Consider the following 11742-nt stretch of genomic DNA (forward strand, 5'->3'; position numbering starts at 1 on the left):
AGGTTGGATCACATTAAAAATGGCCACTCAATCTAAGGGAAGGGAGGGAGAGAGAAAGGGAGCTGGTTAGTCTATAGGGGGTGGGGTCAGGGGTGTTTTTCCTAGCCCCGGCACTGCATGAGTAACTGTACTGAAGTTTGATTTACCGATCTAACCTAGATTGATTAAGTTTGAGCATACATTGATCCTTAGACCAGGTTCTGCCATTTTTGGACTGGTCTACGTGCACAGAACTTCTGTATTCTTATGGGTTTAGATTGATTTCCGATCACTGAGACCAGGTCTAAGTTTAAGGGTCCACACCTGGAAGAACTAAATTAAATTGGGTAGTCATTTTAAAAAGTGATCTAACCTCCCTCTATCCACCCTTGAATGTCTGCACTTAGTCTAAAAGTCTGCTTTCCTGACTATATTATTTACTGTCTTTTTACCTTATAATCTTCAATTTCTTCTTCATCAGCCTCCCCCTCATCTGGATATTTGCGTTTTAGACCTGGTGCTGAGGTATCATAAGAAGCCCTAAAAAATATAAGAAAGATCCAAACAAAGTAATTGGTTAGGACATATTTCAAAATCTAACGATCTGCATCAACTGTGTACAGGTTTGTGGCCCGAATTTAAACAGATGGTTTTCACTTATACATTTCTAAAATCACTTTGCATTTTTCAGCTTAAGAAGCCATATCTATCAACATGCCATCAAACATCACATTACTCTGTGCTGTTTTAAACTGATTGGATCACAAGGATACAGTCAAAGCAATGTAAAATCTGAGTTATTCACTATCTACTGAAATTCAGGCTTGCCTGCCTGTACAGTTGCATAGTGAATGAATTTACAGCATTCTGCCCTGTTATAACCTTTTGCCCTTGTATAAACATCAAAAACAAGCTACTTTGCACACACTACATGCTAAAAGTGCCTACATAGGGAGTTACTGCAGATAACAAGTGTATTTTAAGTTAGAAGCTGGATGGCTAAGACCTTCTTGCCTTATAAGCAGCACCTCACTTTACAGAATTTCTTCACAGATCATAATGTTCATGATTTGGCCCCATTAAGACTTAGCTGATCAAGAGGTCTTGTTTTAATGGGTAGGCAATTATTTGGGCTTGAAGACCACATAGGGCATTTGGATGAGATGTCACAGGCCGGGTCAGCAGTGCCACCCCACTCCCCCCAGACAACAACTTACCAAAACTCCCTACAGGGCTTTGGAGAGGTGGGAAGCAGTGTTCAAGAGCAGGACAGGCAGGTGAGGCTGGGATCATGTAGCTGGGTCATGGGGCAGTGACAGCTCAGGGCAAAGCCGAGCCATGATCAACTCCCTGCACTCCTTGCCTGGGTGGGGCTGTGTATGCATGTGGGAGGGGTTGCCTGGACACAAGGTTCCAGGAGCCAGATGGCAGTGAGGGGTGGGAGGCGGCGGCAGGGGGGACACATGTGGCAGAGCTCACCCAGGTGGTGCAGTCGGTGGCTGCCCCTGAAGTGCTCCGCATGGGGCCGAGTCCTGCCCAGGGCAGCACATGCAGCACCCTCACCCATGCCCACCAAGCTGGCCTCAGCCAGCAGGCAGCTTCTGACAGGGCTGTTTCCAGTACACCTGCAGCCAGCCGGGTGCTGCTCTGCTCCCCTCACCTCCAGCGGTAGCTCCTCCTCCTGCTGCCACCCCTACTGTGCCACTTCAGGTGGGCAGGAAACTCCAGCCTGGTGGCTCCAGCTGGAGACAAAAGGAGTACAGCGGCACTGGGAACAGCACCATGGGAAACTGCGCCCATTGGTCTGAGCCTGGGCCTGGACAGGAGCGCAGCACAAGCTGCCCCAGCAGAAATGAGTGGGGCTTCGCCCAATGTGGAGTACAGCAGGAGCAGTCACAGGCCGGATCCAGTCAGGTGGGGGGATGGATACAGCCTGTAGGTCGTATTTTGTCCACTCGTTGTAAAGGTTTGTATTATTTTTAAGGTTCTATGATCTGCCTCAAAAGACACTCAGGTTGAAATTCAGCTACTAAACTGCTAAAGAAAAATTCCTGCCTTTCTGCTGGCCAGAGAAACATTTTAAACCCTTATTCCTACAAAACAGAGTTTTTAGAGGTTTTTTTGCTTGTAATCATAACAAAAAGTAAAAGACCTCCAATAACATAACACAAGGAACTTCAGTAAAATAACAGATTTTCTACCCAAGAACTATGATTACATGGTATCAATCATTTGCATTCTACTTTTCATATATGGTTGCGTTTGTTTGGTTTTTTTTTAAATACATCAATGATTCTCAACCAGGGTGCTGCAGCATCCTGGGGTGCTATTAGCATTTTCCAAGGGCTGCTTTGAGGGTAACAAAGTTGAGAACCACTGAGAGAAAAGACAAAAAACTGCCCGTTGGCTGAAATTCGTCCAATCTACTTCCCTTTCCTCTTTCAAAGGAAGTCTTTAGTTCATTAGTGTAAGGGCTACACTAGAAATGCTTCAGTACAGACCTGCAGGTTTCCCTTGTTTCTGCAATTTCCCTCTGGTCATCTTTACTGTTCAATACTGCGCCGATGCTGTCAGCATTTTCAGCTCCTAACTGAAGGAAGGGCAAAACATACTCAGGAAAAGATAGATACAAACTAATATAGGTACAGAGATCATAAAACCTTATATATACCTAATCTGTTTTGATAGGAGATATAGATACACACGTCTTAGCCATCAATAGCTGTCGTCTATATATCTATATAGATATAGACATACGTAGATATAGATTTGTGCAGGTAGATATAACTATCAAGATATATAGAGTTATGGCCGGCTGTCTGTCGATCTATCTACATGTATCTATACAACGTATGTAGATCTGTATGTCCATATATCTATATATGTATCCATACATAGGTATCTACATATAGAAATATATAGATATCTACATATATAGATATAGACAGAGACAGACCTACAGAATACATCATTGAAAGATAAAGGTGAAAATCTGAATAAAGCATCTGCCACTCAAACTCTGGACACGACATACCTTGGTTACACTTGACTACACCACATTCATCGCTACGCTGACATACAAAACCAGGAACTCATTCCTAAAATGCCGCTGAACCAACACAACACTGGAGACCCCACGTGCTATTTAAGGCGTGCTGTGTACCAACCACCATAGATGTTGTGCATCTATTGCACAACAACTTCATGGCTGAATCTGAAAAGTCGCTGGGGCCCAGCCCATCATGCCTTAAACAGTGCATGCACCTGGGTTCAGTGGTGGTTTAGGAACGAGCTCCCCGTCATGTCTGTCAGCGCACACTTGGTGCAGGGACAGGCAGGTAGAAACGCGCCATAGCTGTAACGTCGGCCAGGGGGGCCGGGGCCCGCCCCCTCCCCTCACGCGGAGCATGGGAACAATCCCAGCGCGGCCCGCAGCTTCGCTCCCTTTCTCCGGAGAAGCTGGAACGTTGGGCGGTCGCCGGCGGGGGATAAGGGTCTTGTCCCATCCTCGGCCCGGCCCGGCTGGGAGATACCTGCTGGGCCAGGAGCTGCCGCCGCAACTTCTGCCGCTCCCGGATCTCCTGCAAGCGGCTATTCATCGCCATGCCACCCAAGCCGGCACCGCCCCACCATCGGCGCCTGCTTCAGACGTCACTTCCGCTGCCGTTTCCAGGCTTGAAGCGGCTGCCTGTCTACGCCGGTCAGGTGATCCTAGCTCGTTGCCACAGTGGCCATTTTTACCGAGGGCAAAAGAGGCGGTTGCGCATGCGCGGAGGCGGCCGAAACTCATCCTGAGGCAGGACGGGGGGGTGCAGAGACTGGGGCGTGGGGCTGCGGTTTGACCTTGACCCTGACCCTGACGCGCTGGTAGTGAAAGAGAAGCTTAGGATAGGTCAGGGGCTGCAGCGCTCTGTTATTTACCTGAGGATCACACCGAGCCCTTGGCCTGGGTTGTGCTAGGTGATAGATATACAAGGTTCTTTGAGTGAATCGGATATCTTTTATTAGACCAGCTTAAATAGTTGGAAAAAAATGTTTTAGCAAGCCTTCAGCTTTAAACCCCCCTTGTCAGGCTGAGGAAGTCTTTGTGTGCTCTTCAGATGAAGTTTAAAAAAACCAGAGCCCCACCCCCAAAAAATAACATGACAAAGTAGGCAAGACATAGTCAAACGCCAGCACCTTGTCCACAGTGTTCAACATCTGTCTCTTACCGAGCACCATAAAACACGACCTGGCCTTCTCTGGCCCCTTGGCCTCCAATGCTTTGCTGTTGGTCTTGGCCCGGGTGCGAATAACCGGGGAGCTCGGGGGGGCTGAGCCCCCCCATAAGAGATGAGAGCCCACCTGTAAGATTTGAAAATCATAACCTGGGGGGAGCTTCCAGATTGCTCCTTCACTTAGGTAGACTCACTAATCAATGAACAGGATTAAATTTTTTTTTCTTTTCCAGAACCCCCCAAAGAGTCAAATTGTAATTCGAACTCCAGTTGCAGCTATACCTCAGTTATGGTTTTCTAGCTGCAGCTGGCTGGGACATAGAAGAGAGGTGGGTGCCAGGAAGGGCTGACAGAGGACTAACCAGCAGGAGAAACGGTGGTTGAGAGAGTGGTATGGAGAGAGCATTGCAATGGAGAGAGGGTCCTTAGCACCTGTGGAGCAGAGAGAGCTGAGTAGGAATGAGATGTGCTATGAGTTATTATAATGAGCACCCTGCGGTGTCCAACGGGTCCCTTGACCCAGCCTGAACACATCACATGTCCCAGCTGGGCCTTGCAACTGAGCCCCACTCCCACACTTCTTCAGTACTGTCCCTCAGTGATGCAGTCTCCCTACATCGCAGCATGGGAGTAGGCACAGGCCCACAGCACCATGCCTGAATCCCTGTGTGGTTAGCCCATGGTGTAGAGTCCACATGATGTATGTTCCTCACTTGTTGACTGTGCAAGCAAATACCGTGAGGTCCCAAGCTGCTGCCTGCATTTTGTAGTGTAAAGGCAGAGTAGATGTGCATCTTTATAGACTAAGTAATATGGAGAAAGAGAGCATGAGCTTTCATGAACTCAGGTTTACTTCACCAGAGGTGACCAACCCCTTTACAGGCATAGCAGCTGAATGCACAAACCATGAAGCATGCAGCATCTCTTAACCTCATGGTCTAGTTTGTAACTTAATTGTTCTCCCATTTACTGTGCACTGCACAGGAGCTACCTAGTTTGGAAGTCATGTCCTCCCTTTAACTCAGGGGTGTCAAAATGATCTAGCCCAGCAGGCCGGATGAAGGGCACGGGGCCTGCCCTATGGGCTAGATTGGGTCCACGAACCCTCCCTGCATGCCAGATCCAGCGCACAGGGCAGGGAAGAATAATTAGAAGTTTAAATACAGAATGGGGGATAACTGGGTGGCAGCATGACTGAAAAGGATCTTGGGGTTTTAGTGGATCACAGACTCACAGACTCAACATGAGCCAGCTATGTGATGCAGTCACAAAAAAGCAAGATGTTGCACTGCATTAATGAGAGTATTAGATGCAAGACACAGGAGGTGACAGTGCTATTCTACTTGGCACTGGTTAGGCCTTATATAGAGTACTGTGTGCAGTTCTGAGCTCCACATCTTAAGAAGGATGTGGAAAAGTCAGATGGCCCTGAAGCAGGCAACAAAAGTGCTAAAGGGTTGGAAGGCAAGTTGTACAGAGAAAAGTTGAGAGAGTGGTGTAACTAAGAGGCAGGTGACTGGGACAGCAGCCCAGGGTGGAGGGAAAGGAGCAAGAATAGCAGCGCTTCAGCTGTGCCACCAAAATGAACAGCCCTGCACCATGTGGCCCAAGGGCGCATACCCTGTTATGCCTCTGGGTTGAGGAAACTAAGCATGTTCAGCTTGAAGGAAAGACCATTATAAGGTACATGATAGCAGGCTTTAAATATTTGAAAAGCTGTCATAAAGGAAAGGGAGAAAAGCTGTCACAGAGGGTTGGACACAAAGCAACAAGTGTAAATTATGGGAAAGTAGATTTAGATTGGATATCTGGGGAAACTTCCTTACTGCTAGAACAGTGAGACATTGGAACGAACTGTGCTGTGGACTCTCTTTCATGGGAGGTTTTCAAGAGAAGGCTGGATGAGCACTGGACATGGAAGATTTAGGAGTGGATGTCTGCATTTGTGCAGGGATCAGATGACCCTTAAGGTCCTTCCCGTTCTACAATTCTCAAGGCTTCAAGGCCATTTTTGGGTGGGAGGTGTCTTCTAATAGAAGCCTTGAAAATGTGGGATGCTAATCAGCTTCAGTGCTGCTGTTACCACAACACTAACTAGCTGGACATTTCAGGAGGATTGGTTGTTTACATCAAGTTTGGATACGAATGAACTCTGGTAAGTGCATAGCCCAAGGCCCTGCATTTGAATGGAGCACACTGGATCACACTAAGATTCATTGAAATACTTTTTTGAAACACAGCGCACAGAAATCAACTCTGGCACAGTTTGTTCCCAGGTGCAGTGTATATACATGTGCCCAGGACTGCAGCAGTTTGAGCCAGGGCAGAGCACCCCCAGGTTGGCAGGGTACCCGGGGGTCAGCCCCAGGCTCTGGGTGCCAATGTCAGGTGGTGGAGGGTCTGGCTGGGGCACAAGGGTGCTACAGTGTGGAGCTAGCCAGCAGGCAGCCCCTGCATGTAGCAACCTTGTGCCCCAGCCACCATCTACACCAGGGGCCAGTGACCCCTGGCACATATGCCAAGCATGGCATGCGAGGCCATTTTGCTCAGCATGCCACCGCCAGCCTGGGCTCTAGGCTGCTGCTGCCAGCCACAGAGCCCGGGCTGCTCCCAGCAGTTGACTGGGAGGCTGCAAGCCCAACTACAAGCAGCCTGGGCACCATGACTGACAGCAGCTATCCCAGAGCCTGGGCCTGCTGCAGCGGGGAGGCTGCAAACAGCTGCTGCCCTGGCCCCGGCCCTGATGAGCACAGTGCTGGCCCCTGCCTGTCCAAGAGACAGCTGGGGCCAGAGCGGGGAGGCAGCAGCTGTTTGCAGCCTCCAGGCAGCAGCCTGCCCGGGTTTTAGGTAGCTGCTGATAGCCACGGCTGCTCCCAGCAGGCGGCTGGGAGGATGCAAGCCCTGCTGCAAGCAGCCCAGGACACATGGCTGGCAGCAGCTACCCAGAGCCTGCATCATCTGCAGCCTCGCGGCCCCAGCCCCAGCTGCCTCCCTGCCCCAGGCCCAGGCCCTGGCTCTAGGGAGGCAGCAGGTGCTGGCGATGCTCCCCACGGTGCTGCCCTCCCCACTGCTTCTGCAGAGCAGCGGGTGGAACCCGGGGCAGCAGGGCACAGTGGGGAGGCGCATGAAAGCTGCCTACCGCTTCAAGCTCCCTGCTGCCTTGGCCACACTTCCCCTGCAGGTAGGGGCAGCAGCAAGGGGCACAACCCTGCGCTGCTGCCTGTGCTGCCCCCATGCACACAGGGGAAGTGTGACCAGGGCAGTGCCGAGCTTTCCTGTGTGAGGCCCCTCTGTGCTGTCACACTGGGTAACGCACACTGTGCTCCAGAGGGCCCAGGGGAGGGCAGCATGCAGTGCACACCTGCCCTGCCCCTGCCCCTCACACAGATCTGGGGGGGCGCAGGTCCTCCCTGCCCCCTAGGAGTACACACTACTGCTGGGAGCCAGCCCCACTCACTGCCTGAACCCGCAGCAGACAGCAGGCAGTAGCAGTGTGGGAGCTGGCTCCTGCTGCAGCAGCCACTGCCTTCTGTTGGGGGCAGGCAGGGAGCTGCAGACCTGGGTCCCTGGCCCCATAGCCCTGGCAGCTGGGGGCCCCCTCTGGCAGGGCTGGAGCGGGGTGGGCTTTGGGTGGGAGGCAAGGGACATGAGCAGGGCTGGGGGGATGGGATTTTGGGTGGGGGGCAAGGGGCACAGTAGGACTAGGGGGCTGTTGTAGGGGGCCCTGTACAAAACAAATACACAAGATCAAAGATAGTATTAGAAGTTTTATTTATTGTCAGCAGGCTTACAATTTTTAGAAAATCTGGTATTTACCATTAAAGGGCAACATTTATGATTATTACTAATATTACTAATATGCAGTGCATCCTGCCATGTCCTTGTTTTGTCTTTCTGGTGTTGAGGAGTTCGTGACCCCTTGCGGAGCTATTCCCAAAGACACAGAGTCACTGTCTGTCTCAAAATTTATTCAGCGTGCTGGGCACCCTGAGCGAACTCAGAGGCCCCGAATAAAACTGTTAGAGGCACTTTATATTTAACAGACAAGATGCGCGCGCAGGTGGGAATTTTCCACTGTGAAAGAAAACAAGATATCAGGTCAGTTTGAGAGACCCTTAACTGGTTCAAACTGGTTTTTGGCTACGTGTTTGTTTTTGAAACGCTAACTAATCCTTGATTGCGTCAGAATTTAAGACGACTAAGGTTTAGTCATTCCAGAGTCTTATCAGGCTGTGTTCGTGAAATGCTGAGTGTTGCTTTGTAGTTGATTTCTACAGTATTATCTATGATCTTGTTAGAAAATTTCTACACTGGCATGCCAGCACTCAGGCACCTTCCAAGGTAGACATTGTGGGTTTTTTGGCACTCTGGGCAAAAAAATATGTCTACACCAAAGTCCAGCCCACAGGCTGGATTGGGCCACTGACAAACTCCATTTCCCAGCAGCCCCTGTCCGTATCACTGCAGCCAGCTTCCATTGAGACCCCAGGAGTGACTGGGCCCTGACAGTGCAGGGCCAGCATATCTGTGGAGATGGGCCTGATCAGCCCAGGCAGAGCATGTGACTGGGTGGGGAGCATGGGCCAGAACCAGGGCTCATGGCTCTGCCCTGGCTCCAGACCACACTGCCACTGCCACTGCCACAAGATACCAGCCCCGAAGCAGCTCCCCATCGATCTGCACACCCTGCCAGGGCTGCTCGGGCTGTCTCCATGGAAACTCCGGCCCTGCGCTGTCATGGTCCAGCTGCTCCTGGGGTTTCCATGGAAACCAGCTGCAGTGATGTGGCAGGAGCTGCTGTGAAATGGAGTCCAGCCACCAGCAGGATCTGCCATTTTGCCCACCCCTGGTCTACACATGCACATCAACAAACTTAATGACTCTGCCATAGGATACTACTTGTCCTGGACAGTACTGTCCTGTGGCAGAGCTAATTAATTTACTGCACTGTAATACCAGCAGACATGTTGATGGTAATGCTTTACTTCAGAGCTAATTTGTCAACTCTGCAGTAAAACGCATGTGTAGATGCACCTAGTATATTGAAACTTTAACTGCTGAAATGCATAATCAGGGGCGACACGTAGGGGGTGCACGAGCACCCCGAGTGTGGCGGTGCACCCGCTCCAAAAAGGCACTGCAATCCCTGCTGGCTGCTGACCCTTGGTCAGCCCACGTCCCCCCCTCCCAGCTGTTGGCATCTGCGGGAGCTCCCCTGCTTCCTGCTACTGCAGTCCCACTGCCACCATGCCCCCACAGCTGCCGGGGCATGTGCCATTCATGTGCATAAAGCATTATTCCTATCAGTATTAAGAAACAACTACATTACAAAGATAAAACCAAGTGGACCACAGCATTCTGCATTATAGCCACAGAAGCCATGAACCAAGATCTAACTACACATGCTAATTTATATTGGTACAACTGTTATTCTTGAAAGTTAGAATTATGGATACATATAGTGAACTCCATATAGCTCTATCTGAAATGCTTATTTTTGTGTAGGGCCAGCCTCTTGCTACTTCTTCAGCCTACCTTGCTTTCTCACATGCCCTCTCCAGTGATAATCTTGTATTTCTGGCAGTCTACCTGGTCCCTTTCCCCACCCAAAAGCACCCTCATCCAGTCTTTCTCTGGGTCTTGGTCCTAATCATCATTGCCAACTGCTTGCCACTCTAGCAAACCCAGCCAGTATATGGGCTTTTCATTGTGTGTCTAATTATTTACCTAGATCAGTGGTTCCCAAGATTTTTAGACTCAAGGCCTCCCTTAGAAAATGCCAGTCCTTATCTTTTACTCATTTTTGGACGACAGAAAATAATAGAGCAATTCTTACATTGCAAAGAACTCAGAAAGACCACAGCGGGTCACACTATTTTTAACACTATGGATTCCTACATAAAAACTCTTGAGTTTATCTTGTGACTTGTGTAAGTGTTTGCACACCTACCAGTGCCTCATAGTTTCATAGTTGTTAGGGGCTGGAAGGGACCTTATAGATCATTGGATCCAGCCCTCCTGCACTTGGGCAGGAAAGACTGCTGGGCCAGGTGACCTGAGCAAGATGGGTATCAGGACACTTTTTGAAGATCTTTATTAGCTCAAGTCCTAATGTTGTGCAGCACCACATGGCACCCTTAAAGGATCTCATAGAACCCCAGAGAATGGCAGCTCCTGGCTGAGAACCACTGCTGGACTCGATGATCTTCTGAGGTCCCTTCCAGCCCTAATGTCTATGAAATCTATGAAATCTAGATACTTACAGCCCCTATGAAACCACTGGTCCTGTAGTAAGAAAGCATTTGTTGGATCCTTTTGTTGGGCAGGGAAATGCATAATTTTTTAACCCAGTGGACAAGACTTATATAACTGGCTGTGAAGTAGACTCAGTTGGATCACAGCCTATAATTTGAAGATAAAAGTGAAAAGCAAAATTCTGAAGAAACTAGGACTCAGCTGGAATGAGATATGGGGAAGTGAGAGATCCTGCTCCTTTTTTCTCACTGCTGCCAGTCCTTTGAATCCCAAAACAAAGCCTGTTGCAGTACCTTTATCTCTCCTCCTTTCATTTTAGCTTTACACAGCACTCTGCTCTGGGGGAATTAGTGTCTGAAGATGCTGCAGAGACAGTTATTACACTTTTCCAGTCCCTTATGAACCACAAAAATGGACTTTGACAAAAGTGTCCAAATAAAAAAAAGATTATACATTCAGCCTGGGAAATCCTTCTTTAAATGTTGTCATCACAAATGAACACTGAACTTATTTTAGCACATTTTAATTAAAGAAGCAATATTAATCACCGGGGATAACAGAAAAGAGCAAACTATTGTCTTGCTTGTCCTATCGTTGGACAGTAAAGGAAACAATTCTAGTCACCATAGGTGTGGCTTGCTGGGACTGCTCAGTGACCCCCCGACAAATCATTCTGGGAAAGAACTAATGGCATGAGATAACTGAGTAAATCTTCAGGAAAAAAAGTGCACTGTTCTACCACCTTTTGCTGTATGTATCTTTGTAGTATTTAAGCATGACTTTTCTTGGGTAATTCCCACTTTAAATGTTTCTGAAAGATAGTGGAATTGACCTGTTAAAAACTCTCTCATTCATAACTGCTGTCAACATAGACCTTTCACCTGTGTCACTTAAAGAAAGGGAAGGTATAAGGTGCAAGAATCAATATAGAAATGTTCTCTAAGCAAGAAATAATAAAATTACATGAGACTGTGAGTATATGTGGACCAAGAACCTCCTCTGTGAATTAAAGCAGTTTGCAGTATTTGGAACTTAATGGAAGGGAAGACATGATGATCAGACTAAACAGATCAAGACAACATTGGGGAAATGTGGTATCATAAACCAAATTTAAAATTTGATATGCATAATCATATCATGGAGTAATAAAACATTACTGCATGTTTCTGCTTGCTCTTCTTTGGGAGGATTCTGAAGTGTTCATAGATTTCATAGACATTAGGGATGGAAGGGACCTCGGGAGATCATCGAGTCCAGCCCCCTGCCCAAAGGGCAGGAAGTCAGCTGGGGT

At 48.7% G+C, this 11742-nt stretch overlaps 1 protein-coding gene across 1 annotated transcript in view; it reads right to left on the reverse strand.

Annotated features, from left to right (window-relative positions):
* METTL14 (methyltransferase like 14) overlaps nt 1–3670 on the reverse strand; it is a 39288-nt gene extending 35618 nt beyond the window's left edge. Inside the window, exons 1-3 of the mRNA XM_019534050.1 lie at nt 3513–3670; nt 2481–2569; nt 432–519 (exon numbers count right to left, since the gene is read on the reverse strand). Of these exons, the coding sequence (XP_019389595.1) occupies nt 432–519; nt 2481–2569; nt 3513–3584 (249 nt within the window). The 5' untranslated portion in view covers nt 3585–3670. The remainder of the gene's footprint in view (nt 1–431; nt 520–2480; nt 2570–3512) is intronic.
* Between the last annotated feature and the right edge of the window lie 8072 nt (nt 3671–11742).

The sequence above is a fragment of the Crocodylus porosus genome, unplaced genomic scaffold (genome assembly GCF_001723895.1).
Source record: "Crocodylus porosus isolate Cpor-Errol unplaced genomic scaffold, CroPor_comp1, whole genome shotgun sequence".
NCBI classification, from domain to species: Eukaryota; Metazoa; Chordata; order Crocodylia; family Crocodylidae; genus Crocodylus; species Crocodylus porosus.